Below are 16,752 nucleotides of genomic sequence, written 5' to 3' on the forward strand. Positions count from 1 at the left end.
CTCATTTTTAATTTCAGGAGGGTGCAAGCATCTTGAAACTTCCTGTGTCTGCTGCTCAGCCAACATAATATGCTCGAGAAAAAAAAAAACGAATCGGCAGGACAATTCTCATTTTGGGAGCCATGGTGATGAAACTTGCACCTTAAAGGGGCTCGAAAAAGGCTCTCAGTAATGTTGTGGTATGCCTAGAATGTTAAAGGATGCCGCTTCACAAATATCATCGAGCAAAAATTTTTAAATTCATTTCGTAGAAGCTGAGTTATCTATGGTTAAAGTTTTAATTTCCACATTTCCGCGCCTTTCTATCTCCTCTCGTCACTTTGGCGCACTGGAATGTCGGCGCTCCAGCGCTGGCCCCACCCACTCGGCCCCTACTCCACCGGCTGCCATTATGCGCAGGAGTTTCCTGGGGGTAGCTGTGTGACATCAGGAAGCGGTGGCATGGCGTACCAATGACAGTCCTCCGCTGCTGATGTAACAGACGTAACGAGCGCTGCATGACGTGTTGCGCGCAGATTTGGGCGAAAGACCAGCACCACTGGTCACCCCGAGGTGTAGAAGTGCGAATTTTTAAAAATATCGATTTGCTTTTGAGGTCGTGTATGCGGTATGAACGCTCAGCGGCCTGTGTTCTACATAATGTAAGTGTATTATAGCCAACCTCAAACACCCTTTTCAGGAAAACCTTTATAGTGCAAGGTGGCTGTGCCGTTCCCAGAAACTAAAATTAGGCATACACTGTGGTGCTCAACAGCAAGTCTTGCATCACATGCCATTGTGGTGATGATTTCTTCATTGCAGCTGGCCATGTTTTGTTGGGAAGTCAACAGTGCAGTCTCTGGTTGATTGATCTCTTAGTTATAATGAATTTTACATCCAGCACGGTGAATCTCAATTGAAAGTTTGCTAATTTTGGGACCTTTTTCTTCTTGCTCGTGTTAACTGGTTTTACGTTTGTGAGACAAGTGTGATGAGAACACCCTTGTGAAGTTCTGACGTGAGAAGACAAACATTTTTATGATGTTACTGCCACAGTGAGATGTTTGTGCCATGGCTTCTAATGGTGCTTCAAGGTTGATCACCTTTTTGCTAACGCATTTTTTCTCTAATGACCAGTGAACAAAGCTGGCCACTGCCCTGTAGCTGAAGTCGAGGCACAGCCTGCCGCTGTGGTGCGAGCCGACTGCCGGGATGTTTGCCGCGTGGACGCTGACTGCCCGGACGTCCGCAAATGCTGTTACAATGGCTGTGCCCATGTCTGCGTTGAGGCTGTCGTCACTGGTGAGACTGCCCTCGTCTTGTTTCGTGGTGCATAAAACATTCAATGTTTGGCTCCGTGTGGACTCTATGTAGTCAAGGAGAATGAAATTTGACTCAAGAGGTGGTAATGGCCTTGGGCAGTGCATGTAATGTAAAGAGGCGATAGCCATGGTCTCTTAGGATAAGAGAGTGGATTCCACACCGGGTAAGGGGGGTGAGATTATGAAGCTTGCGTGGATAAGGTGGCTTGGTGGCTGGCGGGTAGGGCTGATTGGAGGTCAGTGAGATGGCCTTTTGTCTTGCTGTGGATGCAGCTGAAATAATGGTGAGGCTCTGTTTGAATGCTCACAGGAGTTTTCTCTAAATTTTCTTAGCTCCTCCTCTGTAAAAAGTTAACGTCTGGAGTTCCTTTTGCATTATTTGGGGCTGTTAAGTCTCAGAGGATGTCTAAAGAACACTTTTTTGCTCCCCAGTAAAAAAAACTTAATCTGGCATGTACTGCAGATGGCTTGGGACCTCTCTGGAACAAGTTTTATGTTCCAGTGAAGAGGCTAGACATCACGATCTAAGCAACTACTGTACTGTCTGTGGAACCGTGTTCTGCTGAATCCACCAGCATGAATGACAAGGACTAGGAAGGGGACAGTCCTGCGCTTGTACTGTTGCCTTCCTAGTCCTTGTCATTCATGCTGGTGGATTCAGTACGATGCTTTACCAATTGGCCAAATGTCTATTCTTCCGTGTTCAACTCCTACACTTGCACTATCAACACATCCTAAGAGATGCCCTGGCCTTAGAAAATTGTTTTACACATCCTGTTTGTTAGTTGTAATGTTATAAACGAGCAAGCTGGGCTGAGAGTTGGGAAAGAAGGGACCAGAGGGAGTAGTGCGTAGCAAGGAAAATGGGGCCCGAGGAAACAAAAAGCATGCAGCTGTGTCACAGGCTCATGACTGACACGATGTCTCATCCAAGCAACTCTGAGAATGTGAACTCAGGTGAGCAACAAGAATGCCAGACTGTTGCACCTAGCTTTATTAAAGTATACAAATATGGCTGAACTGAGTGCACGCATTGGAAATGAAATGAAGTACTTGAAGGAATAGAGGTTAAAGATGTTTATTTTAAGAAAGAAAAGCAGTGATGTTACCGAGCCAGTGAAAGAAAATCAGATGAACCGTTCTGTGAGCTGCAGTAGATAAAAAGCCCAGTGTCTGGCCTTGCAGGTAGAATTGTGAATGAGTGAAACAGATGTTTATGGAGTATCATTGGGAGTGATTCTCTATTGAGTTCAGCTCCCATTTTTGCTGCTTTTGTCTGCTGAACGGTGCTTTCTTTCTAGGCTTTGTTTCGCACTTCTTCTGAATTATTTCACCATTGAAACTTATTAGTTGATCTCTTGGATATGACTGAAAAATACTTTGCAGAAATCGGTACTGCCCTCACGACCACTACGACGCAGGCTCCAGTTCTGACCCCAGAAACAACAACTGAAGGTGAGATTATTACTGATTTCAAGACTGCTTTGCGATTCTTTTGCATTGTACTGAAAAAGGACGCCTTGTAATCTTTGTGTAGTGCTGCTCCGAGACAAGGTGCTGTATTATCAATCAATCAATCAATCAGCCTTTTATTTTCTCTATATTAGAGAAGGAGACAGGACTAAAAGCTCGAAAGCTTGACAGAGGTCCTGCCCCCTTTTTTCACGCTGGCATTGCAACAGACAAGCGGCAATAAATTCTGCGCTATACATTATAGCACAAAAGAAAATAACACACCTTGAAAAAAAAGCAAAAAGTACCAACATAAAAATACATGCAGCGTCATGACACAAACTTGTTCAGAAAAAATTTCTTAATAACGATATTTGAATGCTGGAAAGGGTCAAACATTTCTTTGTTTAAGTTATTTAATAGCACTGGCAGCGTATACGAGATAGATTGTTGTGAGTAATATGCTCTAGGTGTAGGAACTAGCCACATTTCTTTATTTCTGGTTTGTGGAATATGGGTGTTTTTTGCAAGTTCTGCCAAATTACCAACATAATTTTCATTGCTCCGCGAAGCACTTTTGAAACTCATTAAAAGTCTGTGTTCGTGTAAAGCTAAGACTGGCAGGATTTCATATTTTAAAAAGAGGTCACTCGTAGGGAAACAATACGGAACACCAGCAATGCATCTCACAGCTCTTTTTTGGAGAAGATGTAACTTGGTCATGTTCGTGATACCAGTGGTACCCCAAACGATAATGCAGTATTGTAAGAGAGATAGAATTAAGGAGTTATACAGCAACAGCCTAATTTTGACAGGAAGAATGGTGCGCAGGCGCGACAAAACTCCGACAGTTGAAGATATTTTGGATCTGATATAATCCACATGATCATTCCAAGTCAAGTGTTTTGAAAACACGACACCAAGGATTTTGACAGAATCCACTATCTCCACAGGATCATGGTTTAAACATACATTGAGTGGCCTAAACAATACCTTCCCTTTCGGCAAGTACAACACTATTTTAGTCTTTTTAGGATTAATCTTCAAAAAATTTGCTTGTGCCCATGTATTTAATGCATTAATTGTTCTACCTGCTTTTTCTTCAATATCATCTTCTGATTTCCCAGAAATGAACACTGAAGTATCATCGGCGTAAGATACAAATGTACTATCAGGTTCACAATGCACAATATCATTTAGATAAATTAAAAATAAAAGCGGACCCAATATGCTTCCCTGGGGAACTCCTGTGCAGATATTCTGTACTGAGGACAAGGAGCTTTTAAAGTCTACATACTGTGTTCTATGGGAGAGGTATGATTCCATTAAGTCTAGTGCTTTTCCACGGATACCGTAGGTTTCCATTTTATGTAAGAGAATTTTGTGACTTAATAAATCAAACGCTTTTGTGAAATCTATGTAGATACCTGCAACTATTTCCTTATTTTGAAATTTATCTATTATTATTTCTTTTTGTGTAAGTAGCGCTGTTTCTGTGGATCGATTCTTTCGAAAACCGTGCTGAAAGTCAAGCAGGAGATCATGCTTGTTAAAAAATGACAGGACTCTGCCATGTAGTAACTTCTCTATACCTTTAGAGAATACCGGTAATATAGATATTGGACATCGAAGTCTTCCCTTTTCTTTGTAGTCATCCTGTATACTTTTAACATTTTGTTATTGTTTTGGGACTGTGTTGTCATTGCATCTGCCTGCATGCTGCTGGTGCTGCTTGTAAAAGACTACAATACCTGTGGCCTTGTCAAGCTGCCTATAGCAGCTTTTTTAGCAGCTCTTCCACGTGTAAGATGAGGGATGGAAATCAGGGGACTTCGTTTCTTTGGTGCCGCCAACTTCTTCTGGAGGCACAAACAACTGCAATCGATGTCATGAAACTTAATGCGGGTTTTCAATGCCACCATCACAATCAGAAAATGAGTAGACACACATGGCTACCAACACTGATGCAGTACAATACTGGTCTGTTCGAATCCCCTTGATGGTCTGTTTGGTAGTGGTTGTCCTGGCTATAGCACAAACTGCACTGTTGACACTAAGTTTGATCTTGAGCTGTTAAAGTGAGACCACGCTTTTTATTATTATGTATCACCGATAGATTCATATAGGTTGTTGCTACTGGGGCTACCGCAACCATATTAGTCTGCAGTGTCCTCCGGAAGTGCTGTTTGGTTGCTAATTTCTACATTAATGATCCATTAACACCATCATCACATGTGCTGCAGCAGCATTACATTAAGCCTACTCCTTCCACTTGCACATGGATGGGTTTGTTGGAGTGCATGGTTAAACTGTGATGTTGTAATTCATGTAAATAAAATTTACCGTATTTACTCGCATAATAGGCGCACTCGCATAATAGGTGCACCCCTAGTTTGGTCGCGAAAAATCTGATTTTTTTATTTCCGTGCATAATAGGTGCACCCTGAACTTGGCACTGTGACCAATACTGTATTTACACGATTGCAAGCCGACGCCTCACCGCCCCCCGCCCCCCAGTCTTTATTTTGACAAAGCTGATGATGCTGATGGCGATATAGATAGCGAAAGCTCGCGGCGGAGAAAACGTTGATGATGATGATAAGCTTGGCCTCGGGTGCTCTCCGTGGGCGGCGTCTAGAAGCTCCTGTTCAGGTGTGTGGCCTCCGCGATCAAGCGCCCGTTGCGCGCAGCCGGAGCTGATCGCGGAGGCCTCGGCGCGTGCATTTCGAAGGCTATTCCCGCGTGGGTCGTGGAAAGTTTTGGTGCGGCCCCTACACGGATTTTTTTACAATATTTTCTTCGGGAAAACGGGGTGCGGCCCGTACACGAGTGCGTTTATGCGGTATGTTCAATTTTGCGAGTCTAAAAATTCCCGGAAAGTTTACCCCGCGTAATAGGCGCACCCCCAACTTTGAGCCGCATTTTCTGGAAAAAAAGTGCGCCTATTATGCGAGTAAATACGGTACTTCCTTTGACTCCACATTACTCTCGCTGCTTTGCGCTTACAGCTGTGGCTGAGTCTCTCCACCGGCCATCAGAAACAGTTGCGCATGCGAAGCCCGAAATGACGGCCAACGCTGGCTCCGATGTGACGCTGCCCTGTCTTGACCGGCCATTCCTGATCGTGTCCGTCACATGGGCCTTCCGGGACGAGTCTGTTGAGAGCAACGATGGCCGCTTCAAGATCTTGGTTGATGGCTCGCTGCACATCTCCCAGTTGACGGGTGACGATGCAGGTCCCTACCGGTGCACCGCCGATGATGGGAAGCAGAAGGTGTCCCACGTCACCAACCTCGTGGTTTATGGTGAGTTGATGAAACTGCCCCTCTTCCTTTTCTAGCTCAGCAAGTCAGGCCTACTGCCTCAATGGGACTTTTGGTAGACAGGACATACTGGGCAGGTAAAGCAGGCATACACACTGGATGTGTTTCCAGTACCGTTCTGCCAAGCTAGTTGGTGTTAGAAGGTCTTTTACCACAACATGGATGTAACACAGACAGTGAAAGCAGACCAGAAATGCTACCCTGCAACGAGTTTCTAGGAGCACTTCATGTCAACCAGGGCAAGACTTGCACAAACCTGCATCCTGGACAAAACAAGCCGACAAGCATGCAGGAACAGATCCTTGAAAACGATTATCATGTTATCACTTCAGACTCACTGTTAACAGCTTCAGGTTGTTGCATTCTTAGTACTTACTTTACCACCAATATGGTGTATCCTGCCGAAAGTTTGGTGCCTTCTTGGTGCTGTTAAAATGCGACTGATTTTTTTTCCTTGTGAAAGGAGGTTTTGATTCCTCCTCTGTGCAATAGCTGCATTTGCTGATTCGTTTGGTTAGGTTTATGGGGGTTTAACATCCCAAAGCGACTCAGGCTATGAGGTACATTGCTGTGAAATTAATGGAATCAGAACTGCAGTTTGCTGTGTAGTTCGCATTTTTTCAAGAATGCTGTAAGTATACAGTAGAACCTCGGTGATATGATTACGGTTGATACAGATTTCGAGATGATATGAATTCGTAAAATTCCTCGGCTGGAGTGCATTGTGTACAATCTGCAGGATTTCGGCTGTTCTGAATGCTCTCCCATGCTACTACAAATGATATGAATGCGCGAGCCATATGAACACACCCTTGAACACTAAGCGCTGCCTTCACATCGCCCACATGTGATCACCATTTGCATGGTCCGCACTGCAAGCAGCGAGCGCTGGCGTGCAGCTGTAAACAAATTCCATCAGCTGCAAACAGATATGCATGAATGCATTTCCCGTGCTTGTGATGACACGAATTTCAGATGATAACAATATTTTTTGCAATGCCATGAGATTCGTGTCATTGATATTGCGTATGCTACCGGTATCATCGACAAAAAGTGGGCTCAGTATAGTGAGTGCACTCAAACAGTGTTCACTAATAATGCTATCTATCCTAACTTTGCCTTGATAACCTAATTCTTGCCTAATTTCATCTAAGCTTCACCTGGTGTACTTCTATCTGCGTGTATATGACATTCATACTGCATGCAAAGTGTGTGCTTTAGTTGTGCATGAAAATCTTTGTGCCCATTGTAACACTGTTTTAAGCTGCGAAGACTGTTTGGTGCTAATACTTACATGAGGACAAGCTGCTTAACAGTTACTAAATTTGACATCATGAAAATTTAGCTCAGCAAATGAACTCTGATGGTATTCTTATGGTGCCACATGTAGATTCAAATTAGCTTGTAGAAATGCTTGCGTTGTGCCAAGTTTGTAAATCAGTAATGTGTAATTCCAGCTGCCAACTATCAATGAAGCAGTTAAATATCAGGTCAATATGACGATGCGGCATCTTGGAGCTGAAACTCCAGTCGGCAGAATTTCAACTACCTACGTTCTCATTTGTTTTGTTGAAAGGAGGCTCGTAACCGACAAAAATTAAGAGCTAATTCCTGGTGCACTAAAGTGCTTGATTTCTTGAATTCATACGTCATGCAGTGAAAGAAAAGCTTCAACACATGCCTGTATATGTTGGAAATTAGAGCTACGTACATCTGACTGTTATCCAAGAAATGTTAAAGGGATGTTTATACAATGTGACCTCGCCCAGTTTTAGTCTCAGCTGTTATGGCGGTCATGCAAGCTTGTGCATATATGGCATGCGACTATATGGCCTTTTTACTCATACCTCCATACACTTGTTAATCAGTGGAGTAATAGCACCCATTCACAGTAATTGGTCACGTGACCTGCTATATATGACACCATCTCATGCATACTTGAGCCCAGAAGAAGCGAGGTTTCTTTGGAAATAACTGCTTGCACTGCAAAAATAGGAGGAGTTGCCTGCTTTAGTGACTTACATAGTAATCCTACCGTGGACTAACCTCGCATGCATCTTCTTCTCTGTCCTCTCCTCTCTTTCCCGCACCCCTGTGCATGCTGTGTGAACTCGGCGCCGCCACTAACCTCAGTGCCGGCCACGATCAGGCCCTCAAACACGGTGGTGACCGTGAGCGTGTTCGAGACGGCACGCCTGGCATGCCTGGCCGTGGGCTACCCACGTCCCATCGTGCATTGGTACCGGCACGGCAAGGTGCTGCCGCAGCGAAGTGCGCGCTATACCACACTGGAGGACTTCACGCTGGCCATCCGAAACGTCACCATGGAAGACGCGGACATTTATATGTGCCGCGCGTACAACTACCATGGCAATCCAGCGGTCTGGAAAGTGAGCCTCACGGTGATTCCACTGTTTCCGGCGGAGCCTGTGGCGAGCCGTAGACGCCGCGGCCACGGTTCTCGAGGTGCCTCCTCGCGGGGCTCGTCATTCCGACGCACGGGCCGGAAAGTGTACCTGACCGGCAACGGTGCGTAGCGGCGGGTGACCAGAGAGAGTTCTTTGATCGTACCATTTGCGAGATTTCCCTACAGGGTGCCAGCATTTCAAAATCCAGCCTTCTGATTGGTCCTTAACCCAATGGCCACTGACACTCCCTTGGACGTCCCATAGACGTTCCAAATCTCAACAGGACATTCAAGGGAGTTTCAGTGCCTATTGGGGACTTCTGAATGAAGTAGAGCCTTTGAAAAGAAAAAAAAAAGAATCTAGAAGGAGGGACAACATATGCCTGTCCTCCTTCTGCCTTGCTGCCGAGTGGGCGCATTTTTGTTCCCTATTAGTGATTTTATACGTCAATGACAGCGACACCTGCATTGCTGCAATGATGGCACCTCTGGGAAGAGGCAGAGAGTTCTTGAATTGTTTGTGATTTCCCAAGCTGCTGCTGGTGGCACTTAGCTTGCTGCTAATTCTCCAGCGGGAAGTAGTGTTTACAGGATAGGTGGAGGAGAGCAGACAAGGGTAAAGCAAAAAGCAAAGGGAAAGTTTGTTACACCACTTGCAGCATTCAGATATGCAGCTCAAAGGTGTTCAAAAACATAGAAAAGGAACTGCAGCACCCATTTGCGGCACCACCATGTGATGAATCCCCTAGGATCTGTCTACGAGACATGCCAGGAATCTGACCCAGTGTTTTGTAGCTGGAATGATTATAAGAACTCTGGCCAGAGTTAGGGGGTTGGTTTACTTAGTCTAGCTAGCACCTTCCTTTGTTACATTAATTTTATTCATATTTCTTTTTTTTTTCCTACTGGTGCCTTCATTGCATCAAGTGAAAACCAAGTTAGGAAACTGCGCAGTTCATAGTTTTGATTTAGACCATATCCTTTCTTTGTTTTTCTACATGTTTGTTATAACCAGTGTGTTTATTCGAGTGCATCTGTTCGAGCACCTTACAGGGCAGTGTTTTCTGCTGCCTAGCATTATTTTAACAAAAATTGCGAGCATGCTCTTTAATTGTGAGACTTGGCACTGCACATGCTTCATTATTCCGGAAAAAAAGATAGCAACATCACCCTGGACCACTTCCTTAGAAGGCATGGATCAAACTAATTATTAGAATTATTATTATATGTAGAAGATGAAACCTTATAGTATCAACATGTTTTGATGTAAGGATGCAGTACTACCGGATAAAGTACGACCAGCAAGATGATTTGCGGCATGAAGGTGTATAGATGTCAGCTTTTGTTTCGTATTATTTGTATATATGCATGTATACCAGGGACATGAGAAGTAACGGACACATGGTTCCAGGGTCAAAGTGCACCGATGCGTGACTGCATAATTTACAATTTTCTGCACCCCAGATGCCAGTGGAATTAGGTCCCTTGAACATTGTCCTTTTACTTTTGATGCTTCTCGTACATGCTTTTATTGCAGCAGCATACCCATATAGGAAATCTATTGTAGCCTGTTTTCATGTTTTTTGTACACTAACTTGGTACTGGAACCGTCTGTACAGTGTAAGTTGAAAACCTGTGAACTCACAGTACACATCTCTTTTGGGTTTCTTTAATTTGAGAATAGCTGCATGCTTCTCAGGTGCAGGGTGTTTAAAAAAAGTAACCATGTGACTACACAGACCGTACAGCAATGTGCTGCTTCTCAGTCACAACTGTGAAAGTACTGCTGCTTCAAGACTCAAGTTAGCTGACTTGTTTCACTTGAAACATTAGGAGACTTCACGGTCACGGAATGAGTTTCGCTACAGCAGAATTTTACTTGCAAAAGCCAAGGTGGCAAGATAAGCCCTATTACTTCAAGCCTGTTTTCATATAATCATGCAGTACATATTAAGGGCTTTCAGTATTGCAGATTTGCAATGGCCTAAACCACAGAGGTTTAGCTTGCCAAGGCAAGCTTCTCTGCTGCAGCTTCATCATGGTTAGAACCCACCTGCCCATCGGAGCTGCCAGGTATAAAACAAAATAAAACATTTTATGAAAGCCAAGTCTGCACATCTCGTTTTCAACAAAAAAGCTTCATTTTTCTGCCAAGTCTAAATGACCTCGCTTTTCTATGCCTTCTCTGCTCTGTTCTGCAGGCTGTTTCAGCTAAGTAGCGCCAAGCTTTGAAAAATGACGTGCTGTACAAAAATTTGAATCATGCCACAGAGGTGCGATGAAGGCATGACCATATTAGACTGCTAGAAATATCTCTGTTATGCTGTGAAACGGCAATGGCGTATTCACGCTCAGGCTCTGACACCGTGATTGTAAAAAAACACAATGCCCATGGCCTTTGCAAAACCATTGCGATAACTGGTGCCCTGTTTTTGCATTGTGACTTTGTATAACTTACTTTCTCTGGTCAGGTTGCATTTCTGGGTACTGAAATTGTCACATGGGAGCGCATAGTAATGAGTGATGCTGAAGTTACAATCAAGAAAACAACTCGTATGGCATTTGTCATCATGTTGTATAACTTTTACACTTAAAATGTTGCACCAAAATCATAGGTGAAACATTACGGGTTCACACGTTAGCAGATTTACCTCTGTTGATCAACAAGTTAGGTGCGTATAAAAAAAATGTTGACTTGGTCAAGGCAGCTGCCTATAACTGTGCACTAATAAAATTTACATCAAGTGCATTGTCATTATTTAAAGCTTGGCACAACTTGGCTGAGGAAGCTTGCATGAACTGAAAGATTAAAGCTGAAAGACTAGCTCAGTCTTCCAAGGTGGAAGTACCATCATGTCATGCTGATGTTGCTTTTGGCTTGCAAGCCATTCAGCTTCCTCTGCTTATGTGAATTAAGAGCTCATGGATAGCAACAGCCTGATGGCTTAGTAACGCAAGTGAAAGGTGGGTGCTTTGTGCAATGCTGCGTTGCAGCTTTAAGTGCTTAGAAATAAAGTGCTTCGCTAGCCCTGCTGGGAAATGCATGTTCGATTAGTAGCAACCCAGTCGCCACTGTGTGGTGTCATCAAGTACTTTGCATTAAATACGCCGTCTTCATTAAGTCACTAACTATTCATGATTAATCCATGTAGAAAATTTACTGCCAAAGATCTGAATATGTTAGGCTGTTGAAAATGCATTCTTTGGTTCCCACCAGTTTCATTTTGAAGCTTGCCTACCAAACATTTTTTGGTCCTCAGCTAGGATATGCATTCCTCATCTAATCACCTCAGCAGAAGTTATTAAATCATTCCCCTGAGTGCATGCAAACATTGCTGTTTGTTTTAATAACACCATAGAGTGTAGCTGATACTCGAGCATTGCCATCATTGTCAACACCGTCATTCCTATTCTTAAAATCCTGCAGAGAAATCACGCATATTTCCCTTATGCACAAAGATGGGGATAGTCATTACCTGTTCACTTTGCCTCTCACTCATCCTAGGCTTGCATATCGCCACCTGTGTAATCACCCCAGTTTTTAGATGCCTTTCTTTAAGAAGCACCGCTTTGAATTCATCCGCCCTGCCGCACATAATCGTTTATTGGAGTGGTCTTCCTGGCAATATTGTTGACATCCATGATCCATTAATTTCAAAGAAAAACACTGTAGCATATTAGTATTAATTTGTTTTCTTTTTTCATTGCATTGTTCGAGCATTGCATAGCTGTGTTTGTCTAGTCTGCTTTATTTTGCTTCTCAATTTTTATGTGGCCCCCTGACATAATACTACACCTGGAGCTTGTCCGGTGTAATGAATAAAAATAAACTAATGAATAAATGCTACAACAGATAGAGGTCTAAAGATATAGGTGTGCAGACATTAGGGCATAGTATGAACTATAATGTAGGGACAGATTTGTACTACTGACAACATAGTGCACTGCACAAAATAAGAGAAATATGCTTCAGTTGCAAAAAGGCATGTACATACATACACTATCAAGACTATAGTGCTGTGCAACAAGATTGTCTACAAAATACTACACATAGAGCGACATGTTGCAGTCAGTAATATCACCCCTGGCGTTAATGGTGTCATTAGTGGCATGTGTTGGCAAAATTATCGACACTGTCCATTGGTGACACCAAGACAACAATAGCCCGCAAACATCGGCATGGATTTTTCGCAGCAAAGCTGGCACCTTACCTTTTGTTCAGCCTCCTTTATCACATGTGTGTAAACTTAATTTTTCACCTGTGAAATCTGTGAGATGGCATATCGCATTGGGTTATTTCTAATGTAGCGATGCCGTGTTGCACTTGGCTTTCGCAGGTGTTGATCTGATTGCATTCGGGGGCATTGATGTTTCATTTGGGGAATTTTTTATTTTTTAGGGAACTTGGGGATTGAAAATTGGTGAAGAGGGAATTTTTATGAAGCGTCAGGGAATTTTAAGGACCAGATTTTCTCACTTTTTAAAAAAAACACTCGAATTTTCAAGCTGTTGCAGTGAAAAAGGGCCTGAAATAGGGACGTTGATTTCTAACTGAGGAAATTTTTGGTTGCGGTGTGGAACATTACTGTTTGGGCGGGATGAAATGTTTTTGTGCTCTGTTGCAAGAGAGGACAACAGTCAATAAGAAGTGGTGACAACACAACCTTGGCAGCACTGCTGTGGATTCCAGTGCCAGTGTTGTTATTTCTTCTTGTTCATTGTCACTCAGTAGTGTAAACCATGAGCTACTGAACATGCCAGTTTAGAATGCGACCAACTGATGTGATGTAAAAGCCATTACTGTAAGGGCCACTTTACTCATTGCAGACGTTGTGACAGTGGATGTGGTGATAGCTACCAGCGAGAACCGTGTGGGGGCGCCACTGCAGCTTGACTGCTACGTGACTGGTGCCCCTGAACCACGAGTATCCTGGTTGCATGATGGGGAGCGGGTCGAGACAGATGGCCATCGTGTGCTCATGGAGAACCACACGCTGTTGATCCCGGCGGCTGCAATGTCGGATGGTGGCGAGTACTCCTGCCTGGCAGACAACGGCCACAGCAACGAGTCCGTCTCGGTGCACATTATCATGGATGGTAAGTGCCACACTGTCACTGACAAAATGAAAGGAAACCTTTCGCTTCATCATCGACTCCTTCCACGTCAGGGGGACTTGTGTTGCTGCAAGAAACGTTTTCATGTCACACAACCACTTTGCTGATCAGTGGCTTGGAAGATAATGGGACTGACTTGGCTGTATTATATGTTGTACCCCTTATCGTACCTGTAGTGCTATGCCATAGCCTTTCTCAGCTGACAAGTCACTTGACAGCATCAAATTTCATAGCTCAGTGTACTGGTTTAATACAGGTTTCATACCGGTTTAATATTATAGTTCAGACTTGTATACCATGAAGTACCAAGCAAGTCTCATAAGGTTTAACTTTTTTGGATTCAGCAGCAAGCTAGTCTGAAGGGCCCTACTGCAGCAGTTCCCAGCACAGCAGTCGCCAGCACAGCATTAACCACCATATGATTAAGGCCCCTGTTTTTCCGAGGCAGAAAATTTTAAATCCACGAAGTGAGAAAAAAGAATTTTCACTATCCCGCGTGAAGACTTCCGTGCGTTAACTTATGTGGCGTTTCGCGTATAATTAGGGGCCGCACATTTCGCCTCGATGAGTCAAGGTCGTCGCGAACATACTGGGTGAACTTGCTGTGGATAAGCTGAACTCGGAGGGGATCACGGAATTGTTTGATATATTGATATATAAAAATGGCTCTAGATAAGCTTGTCTATAATCTAGCTAGAAGGAAGAATACATTGCAGCCACTCTAGTGACTCTTTTCTTACAGCGACATGCTGCCCGCTGACATCAGTGCTCGCTAGGCATTGCTAAGCCTAGCCTACTTCTCACTGAAGCCCCAGTGGATGGTGGTTTGAAACTAATGGCCGTCTATCCTAAGATATCTTATCCTTCTACTAATACACTAATACTATTAAAAAGAGAAGCGTCCTGGCCCGTGCCACTATTATGCTACTGTAATGTGGAAACTCGCACAGTTAGTGTGGACGGCCACAGTCCTTGTCCCAGCAGTGCTGCTCAGCAAGCCGGCGTTCACAAGCACGCACCCGAGCTTCGTCAGCTTCGTCTTCTGTCTTCTTCCTCTTCTTCGGCAGCGCTAGCCGCTGAGGCAGCAAACCCCAACTCTCTTTTTTACAATACCCCCCAGGGTGAAAAGGCGCCATCTTGGCGGCCTAAGGGCACGAGATGAGAGCTGGGTCGTAGTAGGGCTTCAGGCGGTCTAAGTGCACAATTTCACCGCCGCGGCGGCGATGGTCAGACGAAGGCGTGATGGGCTCCACAAGATAATTAACTGGCGATGTCTGCTGAACAACGCGATAGGGGCCCTGGTATTTGCTCAGCAGTTTTGTAGACTGTCCGGGGCTGGAGGAGGGCACCCAAAGCCAAACCAAGGAGTCCGGAAGATAAGGCGGCGGCAGACCGGGAGAAGAGGCGCGGGAGCTGTTCTGACGGTGCTGGTCGGGTGAAGTAAAGGAACGGGCGAGTTGACGGCATTCTTCGGCATGCGCAGCGGCCTGAGAGACGGTTGTAAATTCGGACGAATCGGGGCGGTAAGGGAGTATGGTGTCCATGATGGAAGAAGGCTCGCATCCGTACAGAAGAAAATACGGGGAAAAGCCAGTAGTGGCTTGCGTTGCAGAGTTGTAGGTGAATGTCACGAAAGGTAGAACGCGGTCCCAGTCTGAGTGATCAGCAGAAATGTACTTGGCCATCATGTCGCCGAGGGTCCGGTTAAAGCGCTCGGTCATGCCGTTCATCTGCGGATGGTACGAAGACGTCGTGCGGTGAACGATATGACACTCCCGAAGGAGGGCTTCCACGACGCCAGACAAGAAGACGCGACGCCGATCGCTGAGCAATTCCTGAGGTGCACCGTGACGAAGAATGAGGTTCTGAAGTATGAAACCGGCTACGTCAGAGGCCGTCGCAGCTGGCAACGAGGCAGTTTCGGCATAGCGCGTGAGATGATCAATGGCGACGATGATCCAGCGGTGCCCTGCTGCAGTGATGGGAAGAGGGCCATAAAGGTAAATTCCAACACGGTCGAATGGTCGGGCGGGACACGGTAAAGGTTGCAGAGGAGCAGCTGAGTGCGGTGGTGGCTTCTTGCGACGCTGACATTCCAGGCAAGAGCGTACGTACTGGCGGATGAAACGGTACATGCCCCGCCAATAATACCAAAGGCGTAGGCAGGTAAAAGTTTTGAGCAGACCGGCATGAGCGCATTGCGGGTCATCATGATAACTGGCACAAATGGCAGAGCGGAGATGCCTTGGAATCACGAGCAGCCATTTGCGACCATCGGGGAGGTAGTTCCGATGGTACAGCAGCTGGTCACGCACGACAAAGTGATGGGCTTGACGACGAAGCGCTCTAGCAGAGAGGCACGCTGAGCGGTTGGCTAGGAAGTCCAGAAGAGAAGTAATCCAAGGATCCTTGCACTGCTCAGAAGCCATATCAGTAGTGTCAAGAGAAGGTGTGAGGCCGGAAATAGATGGTGGGTCAGGCTCAGAGGTCACAGGGGAGCGCGAGAGAGCGTCGGCGTCGAAGTGTTTACGTCCGGAACGATAAATGACCCGAATGTTGTAATCTTGTAAATGCAGAGCCCAACGAGCGAGGCGGCCAGATGGATCTTTCAGTGACGACAGCCAACAAAGGGCATGGTGATTGGTAATGACATCGAACGGGTGCCCGTATAAGTAAGGACGAAATTTTGTGATCGCCCAAATAATCGCCAAACATTCTTTTTCTGTGACGGAATAATTAGTCTCCGCTTTTGTGAGCGCACGGCTGGCGTAAGCAACGACGTACTCATTGAAACCAGGTTTCCGCTGAGCTGGAACGGCACCGAGACCAATGCCGCTGGCGTCTGTGTGCAGTTCTGTAGGCGCGGAAGGGTCGAAATGGCGCAAGATCGGAGGAGAGGTGAGGAGCTGGCGCAGCGTTGCAAAAGCTTTGTCGCATGCAGGGGACCAAGCCGGCAAGTCGTGGCTACCAGCGAGAAGTTGCGTCAGCGGGGCGATAACGGCAGCAAAATTCTTGATGAAACGGAGAAAGTAGGAGCAAAGGCCAAGAAAGCTTCGGAGTTCTTTCAGGGATGTGGGCTTCGGGAAATCAGCAACTGCGCGGAGCTTGGCAGGGTCCGGGAGTACACCATCCTTGGACACGACGTGGCCTAGGA

The 16,752-nt window shown here is 45.3% G+C and overlaps 1 protein-coding gene across 8 annotated transcripts in view; it reads left to right on the forward strand.

Moving 5' to 3' along the window:
• Window positions 1–16,752, forward strand: part of Ppn (proteoglycan-like sulfated glycoprotein papilin) — a 210,705-nt gene that overhangs the window by 185,337 nt on the left and 8,616 nt on the right. For 7 of the 8 annotated variants that reach the window (XM_089556313.1, XM_089556319.1, XM_089556320.1 and 4 more), the window contains 5 exons: window positions 1,117–1,281; window positions 2,688–2,756; window positions 5,762–6,058; window positions 8,210–8,605; window positions 13,311–13,580. In XM_089556313.1, the coding sequence (XP_089412439.1) occupies window positions 1,117–1,281; window positions 2,688–2,756; window positions 5,762–6,058; window positions 8,210–8,605; window positions 13,311–13,580 (1,197 nt within the window). The remainder of the gene's footprint in view (window positions 1–1,116; window positions 1,282–2,687; window positions 2,757–5,761; window positions 6,059–8,209; window positions 8,606–13,310; window positions 13,581–16,752) is intronic. The other variant, XM_089556321.1, reaches the window with a different exon arrangement.

The sequence above is a fragment of the Amblyomma mixtum genome, chromosome 8 (genome assembly GCF_055824585.1).
Source record: "Amblyomma mixtum isolate Tamu chromosome 8, ASM5582458v1, whole genome shotgun sequence".
NCBI classification, from domain to species: Eukaryota; Metazoa; Arthropoda; class Arachnida; order Ixodida; family Ixodidae; genus Amblyomma; species Amblyomma mixtum.